At 42.2% G+C, this 17,839-nt stretch overlaps 1 protein-coding gene across 1 annotated transcript in view; it reads left to right on the top strand.

The window, feature by feature from the left end:
- Positions 1-17,839, top strand: part of CAPN9 (calpain 9) — a gene marked incomplete at its 5' end in the record, with an annotated part of 376,282 nt that overhangs the window by 77,373 nt on the left and 281,070 nt on the right. The window contains one exon of the mRNA XM_056566855.1: positions 4,746-4,879. Within this exon, the coding sequence (XP_056422830.1) occupies positions 4,746-4,879 (134 nt within the window). The remainder of the gene's footprint in view (positions 1-4,745; positions 4,880-17,839) is intronic.

Here is a 17,839-nt window from a genome sequence, read left to right as displayed (position 1 = left end):
AATCCCTTTCTCAAGAGGCTCATGGGAGTGAGGAACTGATGGCCCTTTATGTGGCATGCCCTCCAATGGCGCATGAGAGCGGTCCGAACGCCGCGCGACTTCCGGGCGACATCATTGGCGGAAGTATGTCATAATGACAACATCCGCCAATACTGACTGCCGAACGAAAGATCGCGCTACGTCGGAACCACGCGCATGCGCACCGGGAATAGGAATAGTCGCAAGGAGGAGCTGTTCAGCATCCCACCGACAGGTAGGTAAACCCAAAGGGATATACAAACATATGTATATTCTAATCCCTTTATACGACCTATAACCTATAAAGTCGTCGTCAAACACAAAACAGCAGAAGAGGGGCACCCCGAATACTATTCCTCATAAGAACGGTGCCTTCAAATGTGGTCATCCTAGATGTCTGTGCTGCATCATCTGTCACAAACAGTCAGCCATTACCAGCACAACCATGGAGGCTATTTTCCATCTCAAATCCCATATGAACTGTCAAACTTCACACGTCATCTATTTGATCACTTGTGTATGCAATAAACAGTACGTTGGTCGGACGACTCAAGCTTTGCACCTACGCCTCAATCAGCATAGGACCAACATCAAAAAAGGTTTTCTTTTACATAGTCTGTCTCGGCATATTAGCATCAATCACAAGGATGCCACGAATCCGATTACAATCATACCAATCGAACAGATTCCGGTGAGCAATGATAATAGATCTGCTGTATTAAATAAAAAAGAGATGTTTTGGATCTATACCTTGCAAACCCTCCATCCTATGTGTCTAAATGAAGCTACTGAAGTTATACAGTGAAAAAGGGTTTTACCCTTAACTTCTGAGGACCTTGACTTTGTGTGGTACTCACTGGCGTCCCCCATCCGCAACACTGCCCAACATATAGGTGCTTAGCTTTGTGGCTGTCCATCTGTTTTTGTTGTTTTGATACTGAGATTGTTGATGCCTGCAGGTATCTACTACCCCTGCCTGATTCTAAGTACTAAGGTGCACTGTATTTTTAGTTTTTATTGCTTGACTATTCTTTATTTATGTACACATTTTATGTATGCTACGCCTTTTTGATTTGTATTTCTTCACTTGGATTGTGTATATAAGCTTATTAATGATTATGTTTAAATGACACCAACTGCCGATTTTCGCGGGTTTTTCCCGTCTATAAATTGCCACCTGGCCTACTAGTCTTATTAGGTTTGGACCTGAGGAAGAGGGGAGCGTGTCCCTTCGCAACGTGTAGTCTCATTTTACGTTGAAAATAAAGTATGCCTTTACTTACTATCGGCTTGTGACATCCATTCTGCCCCACGGGTGAGCGCCGTAACAGGATTGTTTCTTCACTTCACTGAATGCTTCACGTAGACCGTCCTTCCAGACGGGAGGATCCAGGCAGCACACCGTGACCATTGACCCACACCAGTTGGGCTCCTGAAGCGACTATAGATGTTATGCTCTCAGTATAACATCACCAGGTGAGCACTTTCTTTCTGTGAGGACCCTATCCCCCTGTTGGTTGGGAGTAACGGCACAGAGACGGGCGCATTGTCCCTCTTTTTGTTTTTCATATTCCACTGTTAAAAAATATATAGCTCTAGTCTGTCCCCCTACTTGAGAGATTTCTGCCACTCTGCCATGTCCATTGAATTGTTGTCCCCAGAGAATTTGCAAGCTCTGATCACTACTCTTCCCAAACCCAGCAAATCTACTGACCTTCCCCAAAATTTTCATCCTATCTCCCTTTTAAATCAAGATTTAAAAATAAGATACTGACCCACCCCTTCCTTGGTTCTGGCATTGGATGCCGAGAAGGCCTTCGACTAGCTTCGCTGGTTGTTTGCCTTCCTGGTACTGCAAACTATGGGCTTTTCAAGGTTCTCTCTCCATTTCCGCTCTCTTCTCTTACCCCTTGGCTAGAGTTCTAACTAATGGAGCTCTGTCCGATGAGTTCAAGATCACTAATGGCACAAGGCAGGAGAGCCCCCTATCCCCCCTGATATATATACTGTGCATGGAACCCATAATAGATAATAGAATAACCAGAGTGCCCATTGCAGGCCATTCACAAGTTATCTCACTCCATGCGGATGGCGTTATCCTCTCTCTAACGAATCTGGAGTCTTCCTTAGCAGCTGTTATGGATGACTTCTCTTCTTTTGATCAACTCTCCTACTACTAGACAAGGAGAGATGGACACCGCAGCTATAATGACCGTGGGTGCAAGGGGTTGCCTGGGAACGTGAATATGACAACAAGAAAAAAAAGCTGGCAACCAAAATCAATGCACACCAACACCTATATATACATATTAAGATCAACTTTATTCACGTACACTGACAAAAAAGATGGGGGAACTCTCCTACTATTACCTAAATAATTCTAAAATGCAGGTACTCCCCCTAAACTTTTCCCCTACTGCCCTCTCTTTTCTGAAGACTATATGTCCCTTTGACTTGCAGACAACTAGTGTTCGTTATTTTGGAGTAAACGTGTCTTATTTCCATTACACCATATTCAAACAAACAGAGGCGGCTCTCCTATTAGGCGAGTTAGGAGGCCACCTAAGGCCTTGCGCTGGAGGTGGCCTCGCAGCCGCCTAACTCACCCCTTATGTGAGTGACGATGCGTACAATGTACGCATTACAACTCAGCAGAGCCTACTGGTCATGAATGCATTTAACTACAACTAGATGTGTCTTACAGACATGTCTATAGTGCCCATTACGTGGAGAACCACAAGAGGCACAGCATCCTTCCTCTGTGGCGAGTTACGCCATCATGCGCTGGAGCAAAGAGTGGATTGAGAAGATAGAACACGCTGCAGTCTACAGGAGCCAGTTGAGTCTTTTTTTTTTTTATTGTCAGGTTCTACCAGTGCTTATGGGGGGCAGCTGTTACCTAAAGAGGGCTGCTGCTGTTATCTAAAGGGGGCTGCTGCTACCTAAAAGGGGCTACTGCTACCTAAAGGGGGCTGCTGCTCCTGTTATCTAAAAGGGGTTGCTGCTGCTGTTACCGAAAGGGGGCTGCTGCAAGCTAAAGGGAGTGCTGTTATCTAAAGGGGGCTGCTGTTACCTAGACGGGGCTGCTGTTACCTAAAGAGGGCTGCTGCTGTTACCTAGACGGGGCTGCTGTTACCTAAAGAGGGCTGCTGCTGTTATCTATGGAGAGATGCTGCAGCGACCTGACAAAATAGCTAAAGCATAGCCGGGCTCCTTGAATTTGTGTTGGCGTGGTTGCGGTCCGAGGGGAACCCTTAAAGGGGTACTCGGGTGGAAAACTTTTTTTTTTTTTAACTGATGCCAGATTTGTAAATTACTTCTATGAAGAAAATCTTAATCCTTTTAGTACTTTTTAGCATCTGTATGCTACAGAGGAAATTCTTTACTGTACTTTTTTAATTTATTTTTTTGTGTTCTCCACAGTGCTCTCTGCTGATACCTCTGTCCGTGTCAGGAACTATACAGAGCAGCATAGGTGTGCTATGGGGATTTTCTCCTGCTTTGGACAGTTCCTGATACGGGCATCAGGTGTCAGCAGAGAGCACTGTGGACAACACAAAAAAGAAATTACAAAAAATAAAGATTTTCCTCTGTAGCAAACAGCTGCTAAAAAGTACTGAAAGGATTAAGATTTTTTTTTATAGAAGTAATTTACAAAGCTGTTTAACTTTCTGGCACCAGTTCATTAAAAAAAAAAAAAAAAAAATTTCCACTGGAGTACCCCTTTAATCATATTCTTTGGAACTGGCCCTTATCCTGCTGTACTGGATTGCCTGCAATAACCTATTAACCTATCTACCATACACCCCATTTCCCTGGTCCCCACAACTGGCATTTTTGTTCCTAGGTCTCCAGCAGCTTTTCCCTCTACATCGTGAATTAATTTGCATCATTTGTATAATTGATAAGAATACTCTGGCGAGCTATTGGAAATCATCTTCGGTCCCCTCCTTAGAACTTGTTATCGAAAGAATCAACACAACACTACATTTACTACCAGATGGAAAGCATGGATATTTTCCCCACATTGTGTAGATATATGGCTAACCCTTTCCCCTGCTACATTTTATGATGCAGTTTTTGTTTTCTAATAGTTTTTGGGGTACAGGTCTTAGCTCATTCTTCTCCAACTTCTCCAACTTCTTATTGGTAATATGCACATATACTCTTGCGTTGTGTACCAGCTTTCATTAGGGTGATGTGTGTTTTCTACTCCTACATACCTAGGCATATGGTTTATTTTACAGTCCCTTGTTGCTTATATTTGGTGAAAAATGTACCTGCTCTCTGTACATTGACCTGATGGCTATGCCTGTTACTGAGGTTTGCAACATTCTTGTCTATTGCGTATGCTAGATTTCTCTGACATATATACTTGCTCTACTGACTGCTTATTGACATCTGCGCCAGTCGCTTTTCTACATGCCGTTTTCTGGAATGCCATTTTCTAATATGTCATTTCCCATTTTCTACTGTTCTTTTTTCTTTTCCTCAAAATTTCAATTAAAAACCATTGAAAGTAAAAATGTTACTGTAAACATGAAAAAAAAAAAATACGGTAATAAAAAGGTAATAAATGGGTAAACCCTCCAGTGATGAAATTGTCATGGAATGCAAGATCAGTGCACCAAGAACTGACTCTCTTGATATGTACTGTAATGAAAATATCAGTATACTTCCTATAATTAAATTAACATTTCCCTTTTTCTTCTTCTTTATTTTTACAGTTTTGGCAACATAATGAGTGGGTTGATGTTGTGGTTGATGATAGACTGCCTACCTTCAGAAATCGTCTTGTATTTCTTCACTCAGCTGACCTCAACGAGTTTTGGAGTGCATTACTGGAAAAGGCTTATGCCAAGTAAGTTTAAAAAATAATAATAATGATAATAACAACAATTATTGATACTATGCAGGGAAGAGACTCAATTTTACTATTAAAGGTTTTTGCCTAATGAGATACTAAAGGTAAAGATATTTATATTATGAGGGAACAAATGGAGGAGAGAGATGTTAACAAACAGCCTATGAATGCTTATATAGTTCAAACAAAAGCATTACTCACAAACCAGCAGTGTAACACTAATCCTAAATCCTAAATAGTATTGAGTAGTGCTTTCCAAAATTGCTGGTTTGATTTGGCTCGGTTCAACACGAACCAGCAATGAAATAAGTTCCCAAATACATTTTTATCACTGCCTAACAGCTCTAAAACCCAGCATAACACTGCTAGGAATGTATTCAAGTAGTTTTAAAGTGTTTTAAAATCTCTGTTATGGGAACATGTAGTAACCCATGGTAACTAACAGCTTCTTTAATGCGCCTACAGATTTTTTTAGGCTTATTCACACTAAAATAAACCAGCATAAAGTATCCCTGGTTGTCTTTAGATGCCTGCCGGTGTTAAAAAGCTCACAGAGGTATTGGAAGCCACAGTGGATTATTCCAAGCATTTTAAAAATGATCCCTTTTTCGGAGTAGCACTAGCATTTTAGTTTGCCAAGGCAAGAAGATGGCATGGATTATTTAAAGCATTTTAAAAAATATCCCTTTTTGGGAGCAACAGCATTTTAGTCTGTCAAGTGAAGACGATGGCATGGATTTTTTCAAGTGTTCCAAAAATTTTCCCTTTTGGGAGTTTAACCCCTTAAGGACCAAGGGCGTACAGGTACGCCTTTGCTCCCTGGTACTTAAGGACCAAGGGCGTACCTGTACGCCCGTGTGAATTTCGGTCCCCGCCGCGCGCTGGGCGGGGATCGCGCCGGGGGTGACTGCTGATATCTATCAGCAGGCACCCCGCGCAAATGCCCAGGGGGGTCATTAGACCCCCCCATGTCGGCGATCGGCGCAAATCGCAAGTGAATTCACACTTGCGATTTGCGCCGATTCCGGGTCATGCGGGTCTATGGTGACCCGGTGACCCGGAATAGAAGGGGGATCGTGGGTGTCCTAGACACCCACGATCCCCCTGTAGCGATAGGAGTGAGGTGGCAGGGTTGCCACCCCTCCTATCTCTGCTATTGGTGGTCTAGACGCGACCACCAATAGCAGATCGGGGGCGGAGGGGTTTACTTTCGGTTTCCCCGTCCTGCCCTCCCACAATAGGCGGGGCAGGACGGGGAAACCGACAGGGACCGGCGCCGAAGATCCACTTACCCATCGGCGACGGCAGCGGCGACGATCAGCGGCGGCAGCGGGCGACGATTGGCGGAAGAAGAGGACAGCGACGCAGCTCCCTGGATCCAATGGAAGCCGGTGAGTTACTTAGCAACATCTGGAGGGCTACAGTCTGAGACCACTATAGTGGTCTCTAAACTGTAACCCTCCAGATGTTGCAAAACTACAACTCCCAGCATGCCCAGAGAGCTGTTTAGGCTTGCTGGGAGTTGCAGTTTTGCAACACCTAGAGGTCTACAGTTTGAGGCCACTGCAAAGTGATCTCTATACTGTGCACCTCCAGATCTTGCAAAACTACAACTCCCAGCATGCCCAGACAGCAGTTTGCTGTCTCGGCATGCTGGGAGTTGTAGTTTTGCAACATCTGGAGGTCCACAGTTTGGAGACCACTATGCAGTGGTCTCTAAACTATAGCTCTACAGATGTTGCAAAACTGCAACTCCCAGCAAGCCTAAACAGCAAACAGCTGTCTCTGCATGCTGGGAGTTGTAGTTGCGATCCCTCCAGCTGTTGCATAACTACATCTCCCAGCATGCCTTTCGGCGATCAGTACATGCTGGGAGTTGAAGTTTTGCAACAGCTGGAGGCACACTGGTTGGAAAATACTGAGTTAGGTAACAGAACCTAACTGAAGGTTTTCCAACCAGTGTGCCTCCAGCTGTTGCAAAAGTACAACTCCCAGCATGCACGGTCTGTCAGTACATGCTAGGAGTTGTAGTTTTGAAACAGGAGGTTTGCCCCCCCATGTGAACGTACAGGGTACATTCACACTGGCGGGTTTACAGTAAGTTTTCTGCTTCAAGTTTGGGCTGTGGCAAATTTTTCACCGCAGCGCAAACTCCTAGCGGTAAATTCACTGTAAACCCGCCAGTGTGAATGTACCCTAAAAACACTACACTACACATAATAAAGAGTAAAACACAACATATACACCCCCTTACACTGTCCCCCTAATAAAAAATAAAAAACGTATTGTACGGCAGTGTTTCCAAAACAGAGCCTCCAGCTGTTGCAAAACAACAACTCCCAGCATTTACGGACGGCCACTGACTGTCCAGGCATGCTGGAAGTTTAGTAACAGCTGGAGGTACCCTGTTTGGGAATCACTGGCGTAGAATACTCCTATGTCCACCCCTGTGCAATCCCTAATTTAGTCCTCAAATGCGCATGGCGCTCTCTCACTTCGGAGCCCTGTCGTATTTCAAGGAAACAGTTTAGTGCCACATATGGGGTATCTCCGTACTCGGGAGAAATTGCGTTACTAATTTTGGGGGCTTTTTTTCCTTTTACCCCTTATGAAAAAGAAAAGTTGGGGTCTACACCAGCCTGTTAGTGTAAAAAAAAATTTTTTTTTTACACTAACATGCTGGTGTTGTCCTTTACTTTTTATTTTCACGGGAGGTAAAAGGAAAAAAAAAAAGACACCCAAAATTTGTAACGCAATTTCTCCTGAATACGGAGATACCCCATATGTGGGCGTAAAATGCTCTGCGGACGCACAACAAGGCTCAGGAGTGAGAGCACACCATGTACATTTGAGGCCTAAATTGGTGATTTGCATAGGGGTGGCTGATTTTACAGTGGTTCTGACATAAACACAAAACAATAAATACAGACATGTGACCCCATTTTGGAAACGACACCCCTCACGGAACGTAAGGAGGGGTATAGTGAGCCATAACACCCCACAGGTGTTTGACAAATTTTCATTAAAGTTGGATGGAAAAGTGAAAAAAAAAAATTTTCTCACTAAAATGCTGGTGTCACCCTAAATTTTTCATTTTCACAAGGGAAAATAAAAAAAAGCCCCCCAAAATTTGTAACCAAATTTCTTCTGAGTAAGAGCATACCCCATATGTGGATGTAAAGTGCTCTATGGGTGCACTACAATGCTCAGAAGAGAAGGAGCGCCATTGGGATTTTGAAGAGAAAATTTGTCCGGAATTGAAGGCCACTTGTGTTTACAAAGCCCCCATGGTACCAGAACAATGGACCCCCCCCCCCATATGTGACCCCATTTTGGAAACTACACCCCTCATGTAATGTAATAAGGGGCGCAGTGAGCATTTACGGCCCACAGGTGTCTGACAGATTTTTGGAACAGTGATCCGTGAAAATGAAAAATGTAATTTTCCATTTGCACAGCCCACTGTCCCAAAGATCTGTCAAACGCCAGTGGGGTGTAAATGCTCACTGCACCACTTATTAAATTCTGTGAGGGGTGTAGTTTCCAAAATGGGGTCACATGTGGGGGGGGTCCACTGTTCTGGCACCACGGGGGGGCTTTGTAAATGCACATGGCCCCTGACTACCATTCCAAACGAATTCTCTTTCCAAAAGCTCAATGGTGCGCCTCCTCTTCTGAGCATTGTAGTTCGCACGTAGTGCACTTCAGGTCCACTTATGGGGTACCTCCATACTCAGAAGAGATGGGGTTACAAATTTTGGGGGGTATTTTCTGCTATTAACCCTTGCAAAAATGTGAAATTTGGGGGGAAACACACATTTTAGTGAAAAAAATATGTATATTTTTTTACATATGCAAAAGTCATGAAACCCGTGTGGGGTATTAAGGCTCACTTTATTCCTTGTTACGTTCCTCAAGGGGTCTAGTTTCCAAAATGGTATGCCATGTGTTTTTTTTTTGCTGTTCTGGCACCATAGGGGCTTCCTAAATGCGACATGCCCCCCGAGCAAAATTTGCTCTCAAAAAGTCAAATATCACTCCTTCTCTTCGGAGCATTGTAGTTCGCCCGTAATGCACTTCATGCCAACTTATGGGGTACCTCCATACTCAGAAGAGATGGGGTTACAAATTTTGGGGGGGATTTTCGGCTATTAACCCTTGAAAAAATGTGAAATTTGGGGGGAAACACATTTTAGTGAAAAAAAAAATATTTTTTTTTACATATGCAAAAGTCGTGAAACACCTGTGGGGTATTAAGGCTCACTTTATAACTTGTTACGTTCCCCAAGGGGTCTAGTTTCCAGAATGGTATGCCATGTGGGTTATTTTTGCTGTTCTGGCACCATAGGGGCTTCCTAAATGCAACATGCCCCCCAAAAAACATTTCTGAAAAACGTACTCTCCAAAATCCCCTTGTCGCTCCTTCGCTTCTGAGCCCTCTACTGCGCCCGCCGAACACTTTACATAGACATATGAGGTATGTGCTTACTCGAAAGAAATTGGGCTACAAATATAAGTATACATTTTCTCCTTTTACCCCTTGTAAAAATTAAAAAATTGGGTTTACAAGAACATGCGAGTGTAAAAAATAAAAATTGTGAATTTTCTCCTTCACTTTGCTGCTATTCCTGTGAAACACCTAAAGGGTTAAAACATTTACTGATTGTCATTTTGAATACTTTGGGGGGTGTAGTTTTTATAATGGGGTCATTTGTGGGGTATTTCTAATGGGAAGACCCTTCAAATCCACTTCAAACCTGAACTGGTCTCTGAAAAAAAGCGAGGTTCAAAATTTTGTGAAAAATTGGAAAATTGCTGCTGAACTTTGAAGCCCTCTGGTGTCTTCCAAAAGTAAAAACACGTCAATTTTATGATGCAAACATAAAGTAGACATATTGGAAATGTGAATAAAATAAAAAAATATTTTGAATATCCATTTTCCTTACAAGCAGAGAGCTTCAAAGTTAGAAAAATGCAGAATTTTCAAATTTTTCATCAAATTTTGGGATTTTTCACCAAGAAAGGATGCAAGTTACCACAAAATTTTACCACTATGTTAAAGTAGAATATGTCACGAAAAAACATTCTCGGAATCAGATTGATAACTAAAAGCATTCCAGAGTTATTAATGTTTAAAGTGACAGTGGTCAGATGTGCAAAAAACGCTCTGGTCCTAAGGTGTAAAATGGCCTGGTCCTTAAGGGGTTAAACAGGATTGGTGTGCCAAAATAGTGAAGAGCTTTTGTTTAGTATGTGTAGTCCTGGTTGAAACTACCAGCAGCAAGGGTGATGGCAGACTGGTGGTACTAGTAGAAGCCAGTGTAGCAGGAGATTTAAAAAAAGGTTTAACATTTAAAAAAAATATATAGTTTTTTCAAATTTTTACAGGCCTGGCTGAAAAGAGCAGCAGCAAGGGTTATAGCAGAATAGTGGGACTGGTAGTATCCAGCATACAGCAGGAAGAGGCAGACTTAAGGCTATGTTCACATGGGGGAATGTCTCTATGGGGACATACCCCTGAATGCTGAGTGCCGGCGGAATATGCTGGCACTAGGACCGCTCAGTCTTATAGATGGCAATGCATTTCCATGCGTTTGATTTTAGCTTTAGTAATTTTACGGACTGCAGGAGGTACAAACATTGATTTCATTAAAATTTTGCCAGGCAGCCCAGGCCTGTCTGAAAGTAGCAGCAGCAAGCAATGGACTTGAGGATCTGAGGGACTGGTAGTAGCCAATGGACAACAAGAGGGACTGGCCAGCAGACTTGAGTGGCTGATAGTAGCCAGAGGACAACAGGAGGTTCAAAAATTGATTTGATTAAGATTTTGCACTTCGTGCACTGTGCTGCACACAGAAAACTGCGTGGTGGTGGTGGTGGGGAGACAGAGATGAGGAAACAAGCATCTAGTACGAACAATTCCTTTAACAGACAAATATTCTGAGGTACTGAAAAAGGTTTTAATGTTATTCACTCACCTACTGGTCAACTTTAACTTTCAACTTGCCTTATACCTACAACCAAGTAGGTATAGGGCAAGTTTGATTAAACCAAGAATATAAACGTACAGTCGCTTTGGAAGACTAATGTGTTTTGAATGCACATGTATTTTAGCACACTTCTATGTTCCAAACAGGAAGATATAATATTAACATAGTTCATAAGGTTGAAAATAGACCAGTCAAGTTCAACCTATAACCCTACTGAGTCCCTAGTGAGTTGATCCAGAGGAAGGCAAAAAAAAACTCAACTTATGGCATGACTCCAACTATGGCAGTCAGAATAAATCCCTGGATCAACCTTCTGTGCCCATAAATCTAGAATCCATAACCAGCAATGTTATTACTCTCCAAAAATGCATTCAGGCCCCTTTGAACTGTTTTACAGAGTTCACCATGACCACCTCCTCTGGCAGAGAGTTCCATAGTATCACTGCTCTTACAGTGAGGAATCCCTGCCTAAGCTGGTGTAGAAACCTTCTTTCCTCATACGGTCTCCTGATATATTTATACAAAGTTATTGGGTCGTCCCTAAGCATCCTTTTTTCTAAACTTAATAACCCTAATTCTGATAATCTGGGTACTGTAGTCCTCCCATTCCCATTATTACCCTGGTCTTTAACCCCTCTCCAGCTCCACTATATCTTTCTTGTACACTAGTGCCCAGTACTGTACACAGTATTCCATGTATGGTCTGACTAGTTATTTGTACAGTGGTAAAATTATTTCCTTGCCGTGGGCATCTATGCCTCTATTAATGCACCTCATGATTTTATTTGCATTGGCAGCAGCTGCCCAACACATGTCACTACAGCTAAATTGCTGTTAACTAAGACTCCTAAGTCCTTTTCCATGTCAGTCGTCCCAAGTGTTCTCCCATTTAATACATAATCCCAGCCTGAATTTTTCCTCCCCATGTGCATTACCTTACATTTATCAGTGTTGAACCTCATCTTCCACTTCCCAGCACAAACCTCCAACCTATCCAGATGCATTTGTAACAGTGCACAGACCTCTATTGTGTTGACCACTTTACATAGTTTAGTATCATCTGCAAAGATTGATACTTTACTATTCAACCTCTCTACAAGGTCATTAATGAATATGTGACCCCTGTGGTACCCCAGTAGTAAGAGTCAACCAATCAAAATAAGTTCCATTAATAACCACCCTCTGTTTCCTATCACTGAGCCAGTTACTTACCAACTTGCACACATTTTCCCCCAGCCCAATACTTTTTATTTTATGCACAAACCTTTTATATGGCACCATATCAAATGCTTTGGATAAATCAAGATATACAACATCCAGCAATTACCCCAGTCCAGTCTGGAGCTCACCTCCTCATAAAAGCTGATTAGGTTCGTTTGACAGGACCGATCCCTCATTAAACCATGCTGATATGGAGTCATACATTTATTTTTTATCAAGATACTCCAAAATAGCATCTCTTAGAAAACCCTCAAACAATTTACATACAACGGAGGTTAAACTAACAGGCCTATAATTCCCGGGGTCACCTCTTGACCCATTTTTAAATACTGGCACCACATTTGCTATGCGCCAGTCCTGGGGAACCTTGCCTGTCACTATAGAGTCCTTGAATATTAAAAATAGGGGTATGTCTATTACATTACTTAATTCCTTTGAACTCAGGGGTGAATGCTCTCTGGACCTGGCAACTTGTCTATTTAGATTTTTGTAGGCGGCTCTTTACTTCTTCCTGGGTTAGACAGGTGACCTGTACTGGGGAGTTTGCCTTATCTTGCTGTATTTCACCTGGCATTTCATTTTCCTCAGTGAATACAGCAGAGAAGAATTTATTTAATATATTTGCTTTTTTCCTGATCCCCGTCTATAATTTCTTCCTCATCATTTTTTAAAGGGCCAACACTTTCCTTTTTAAAGAACAACTAGAAGGTGGAGGTACTCTATCTACCACAGAATCTGACCGAGAATTTAGTCAAGGAGTGATATCCTCTCAACACTCTGGGTAATCTTTCAGTATAAAAAACAACGGTTTGGCTTCTTCTCAAGGACTAGATATACTAGAAATAAATAAAATGATGTGGGTGCAGTATTAATGTGATAAGTGGGAGTACAGATGGCTGGGAGGAGAAAGGTGCAGGGATGGAGGTCTGTTTTTAGTAATATGTGTGTGGTTAGAGAAAGTCTAATGCTATGGTGGAATCGGGGTACAACTAGATGAAAAACAGGATATGTTGTTCAGATGTGTGATATAGATCTGATGTTAGAGATGCGGTGTAGGTCTGTTAATGTAGTGGGAGCAAAGTGTAACTATGTAAATGGAAATGTGGTGTATATAACTGTAACAAATGAATCAATCAGTGTATGTCCAAGGTACAAAAATAGTTTATTTGACTAAATACAAGGTAAAAATTGATCAAAGTGCAGGATCCTTGCACTTCCCATATACAATTAAAATTCAAAATGTCTAAAACAAAGTATCACAAAACAGCTATTTGATGCCTTTAGTAAAGTACTTGGTAGTAGAATGCAGAGCAGTGGGAGTTGGTGTGAGCGCCTGCAGTGCACTTGCAGGTGCTGGAGTCCCCAAATTGGCGGCCCACTGGTAAAACTGCTCTACATTCTATATAGATATAGATCACTGAGGAAGATCCTAGACGGACCGAAACGTGTCTGATCCCCACCACCTGTGACTAATATCACCAACAGCACTTTTTCACCAACTCCAACCTACTACACCACAAGTACCATCACCTCCGCTATACGCATCACTGGCTACAGCTCACCCAGCACACAGCAAACAGAGCGAGCCGTGGATACCAAGAGCGCACACTCAGAAGCCACCCAGGATGTCAACATCAGGACACATCACTGCTACACCGCTTACCCGACTCCTGCAGATTCCGTGACTCGTCCCCGGAGAAAAGGACTGCTTGCCAGCAGTACACAATAAGATCCCGGACACCGCTGTTACCACCATCACGGCCAGGAGACGTAAGGACTGCCACATCCAAGGGTAAGCGGTACAGTGTACCAACCGCTTACTTAACGGCCGCCGTGCCGTATCTTCATTACCATCTGACAGCCGCAGTGCCGTGTTTTCCAGCATCACCTGTCGGCCGCAGTGCCGCTCCTCTACCCGCTTCTAACGACCGCCGTGCCGAATTAACTTTGTCAAAGCCGCCGCACCACTTGGTTTTTCTACCACGGTCACCTCTCACTGCATTGCTGCGACTGTTAAATCTCGTCTGGAGGATTAAAAAACTACCTCTCCAAGTGACTTATCAACACATTTTTTTGTAGAGCAGTTTTACCCTATCAGTGGGCCGCCAATTTGGGGACTCCAGCTCCTGCAAGTGCACTGCAGGTGCTCCCACCAACTCCCACTGCTCTGCATTCTACTACTAAGTACTTTACTAAAGTTGTCAAATAGCTGTTTTGTGATACTTTGTTTTAGACATTTTAAATTTTAATTGTATATGGGAAGTGCAAGGATCCTGCACTTTTATCAATTGTTACCTTGTATTTAGTCAAATAAACTATTTTTGTACCTTGGACATAGACACTGATTGATTCATTTGTTACAGTTATATACACACCACATTTTCATTTACATAGTTACACTTTGCTCCCACTACATTAACAGACCTACACCGCATCTCTAACATCAGATCTATATCACATATCTGAACAACATATCCAGTTTTTCATCTACTTAGTTGCACCCCGATTCCCCCATAGCATTAGACTTTCTCTAACCACACACATATTACCAAAAACAGACTTCCATCCCTGCACCTTTCTCCTCCCAGCCATCTGTTCTCCCACTTATCACATTAATATTGCACCCACAGAATTTTATTTATTTCTAGTATATCTAGTCCTTGAGAAGAAGCCAAACCGTTGTTTTTTATACTTTCCTTTTTAACCCTTTTGCTATTTATATAGTTAAAAGAACATTTTGGGGTTAGTTTTACTCTCTTTGGCAAGGAGTCTTTCTGTCTCTACTTTTGCGGCTTTTATCAGTTTTTTAAAAAAATATTTAAAATTTTTCTCTATAGCTTCTTCTTCAATGCCGTCCTGTTTTTGTAGTTTCAATGCTTTATTTTTATCATTTATTGCCCCCTTAATATTTGTATTCATCCACATTGGTTTTCTTTTATTCCTGACCCTTTTATTCCCAAATGGTATATACCTCTTACAGTGAGAATTAAAAATATTCTTAAAAGTCTCCCATTTAGTGTCAGTATTTTTGTTTTTGAGAACATTATCCCATTTTATATTGTTAAGGGCTTCTCTGAGTTGATCAAACGGTGCCTTCCTAAAGTTCATTGTTTGTGTGGCCTCTCGAAAGGTTTCCTTATTACAGGTCAAGTTATAATGTATTATATTATGATCACTATTCCCTAGTTGTCCATTTACCTGCACATTAGTTACTCTGTCAGGTCTGTTGGTTAATATTAAATGGGCACTGTCACCAACTTTTATTTTTTGATATGTTGTAGTACTTATGTACTACAACATATCTCTAATATACTTTTATTATTTTTTTCTTCATTAAAAAGGTTTAATTTACATTTAAAAACCGGCAACTGAAAAAGGACTGATTTTGGAGTGGCAATCAGTCCTTTTTCAGTTAGGCTGCACTCGCTCCCTGCCTGTCAATCAGACAATCAGACAGGCGGGAGCGAGCGCATTGGCTCCCCGGCCACTGGCTGGGAGGCCACTCCTCCCGCACATCGCCGCCGCCGCCTCATTTGCCGCCGCTGTCCCTGCACACCCGCTTCCAGACTCTGCAGTAACTGCAAGTGTAATGAGGGAGCGGGGTATGCGGGGCGGGGGGGAGGAGGGAATGGGCTAGTGCCGTAGCGGGGGGGAAAGGGGGGGGGGTAACGGGCTAGCAAAAAAAAATAATAGTATGGTGGGAGCTACCCTTTAAGTCAAGTAGGGTGCCCCCTCCAGTCAGGCCCTGCACCATTTGGGACAGAAAATTGTCTTTAGCTATAGTCAGTAACCGGTTTCCTTTATGAGATTCACAGGTCTCAGTCTCCCAGTTTTTATTAGGATAGTTAAAGTCCCCCATTATTATCACATCATTTTGATTTGCTGCCTTGTTTATTTGCCTCAGTAATTGATCTTCTGCCTCTTCCATTATGTTTGGTGGCTTATAGCAAACCCCTATCAGAATTTATTTATTTATATCTCCATATAACTCTACCCATAATGACTCCACATTATCGTTTTGCTCCCGTACATCCTCCCACAGTGAAGCCTTCAGACTGGACTTTACATAAAGACAAACTCCTCCCCCTTTACGTTTTGTCCGATCCTTCCTGAATAGACTTTAACCCTGTATGTTGACCGCCCAGTCATAGACATTGTCCAACCAAGTCTCTGTTAGGCTAAGTTTCCACTTGGGTTTTTTTCTGGCAGTTTTTGGAAAACTGCCACTGAAGTTTTTAAGCCAAAGTCAGAAGTGGATCCATAAGGGAGGAGACGTGTAAGTCCTTCCTTTATATGTCCTATTCCTTTTGAATACACTTCTGGCTTTGGCTCAAAAACTGCAGTGGCAGTTTTCCAAAAACTGCCAGAAAAAAAACCAAGTGGAAACCTAGCCTTATACCTATTATGTCATAATTTTCCTCAGACATTATCAACTTCAGTTCGTCAGTTTTATTTGTCAGACTTCTGGCATTAGTCAACATGCAATTCAAAGGTGTATGTTTTTTTTTTCTCCTATGGAGCCTTTTCCTATTAGCTATTCTAACCCCTCCCTCCACTCCACCCCCAGGTACATTAATAATTTGCACTGCTCTATCTACACTATCTGCTCCCTTTATGTTGTAGATTTCCTCCCCACAGTCCCTAATTTAAACACTGCTCCACCCATCTAGCCATCTTCTCCCCAAGCACATCTGCACCCTCCTAATTAAGGTGCAGCCGTCCCTACAGTAGAGCCGGTAACTGAAAGAGAAGTCGTCCCAGTTCTCTATGAACCCAAACCCCTCCTTCCTACACCAGTTTATGAGACACTCGTTTACCTCCCTAATCTCCCGCTGCCTCTCTGGTGTGGCTCGGGGGTACAGGTAATATTTCAGAAAATATAACCTTGGAGGTCCTTGCCTTAAGCTTGTGGCCTAAGTCCCTGAAATCATTTTTATGGACACTCCATATACCTCTTACTTTGCATTGGTACCAATATGTACCATGCATGAACATGCATGTTTGAATAGCCACGTACAGTGTGTTTACAAGGCAGATGCGTTTCACTTGCACACACCTTTTAGTTCACTGCTATCAAACAATTAGAAAGATATAGGTGTTCATTTACTAAGAGTAGAGTGTTTTGTTTTTTTTTTGTGTTTTTTTTCCCCACAGTATTTACTACTTTTTCCCAAATTTTTTTTGCAATTTTATTTTACAACAGTTCTAAACTGTGAGTTTTCCACAGCTCAACTCCACCACATTTTATATGGAAACCATAGTAAATATGTCTGGGTCACAGCTCTTTTGTTAGGGACACACCCTTTTCCCCAGGCAGACATGCCCCCTTTTTTTTAACCCCTTAAGGACCAAGCCAATTTTCAGTGTAGGACCCGGCCATTTTTTGCACATCTGGCCACTTTCACTTTAACCCCTTAAGGACCAGGCCATTTTACACATTAAGGACCAGAGCGTTTTTTGCAAATCTGACCACTGTCACTTTAAACATTAATAACTCTGGAATGCTTTTAGTTATCATTCTGATTCCGAGACTGTTTTTTGGTGACATATTCTACTTTAACATAGTGGTAAAATTTTATGGTAACTTGCATCCTTTCTTGGTGAAAAATCCCCAAATTTGATGAAAAAAATGAAAATTTAGCATTTTTCTAACTTTGAAGCTCTCTGCTTGTAAGGAAAATGGATATTCAAAATAAATTTTTTGGGGGTTCACATATACAATATGTCTACTTTATGTTTGCATCAT

Source organism: Hyla sarda, chromosome 3 (assembly GCF_029499605.1).
Source record: "Hyla sarda isolate aHylSar1 chromosome 3, aHylSar1.hap1, whole genome shotgun sequence".
NCBI classification, from domain to species: domain Eukaryota; kingdom Metazoa; phylum Chordata; class Amphibia; order Anura; family Hylidae; genus Hyla; species Hyla sarda.
Note: the sequence above shows the minus strand (reverse complement) of the source record. Positions and strands in the feature narration are given on the sequence as shown.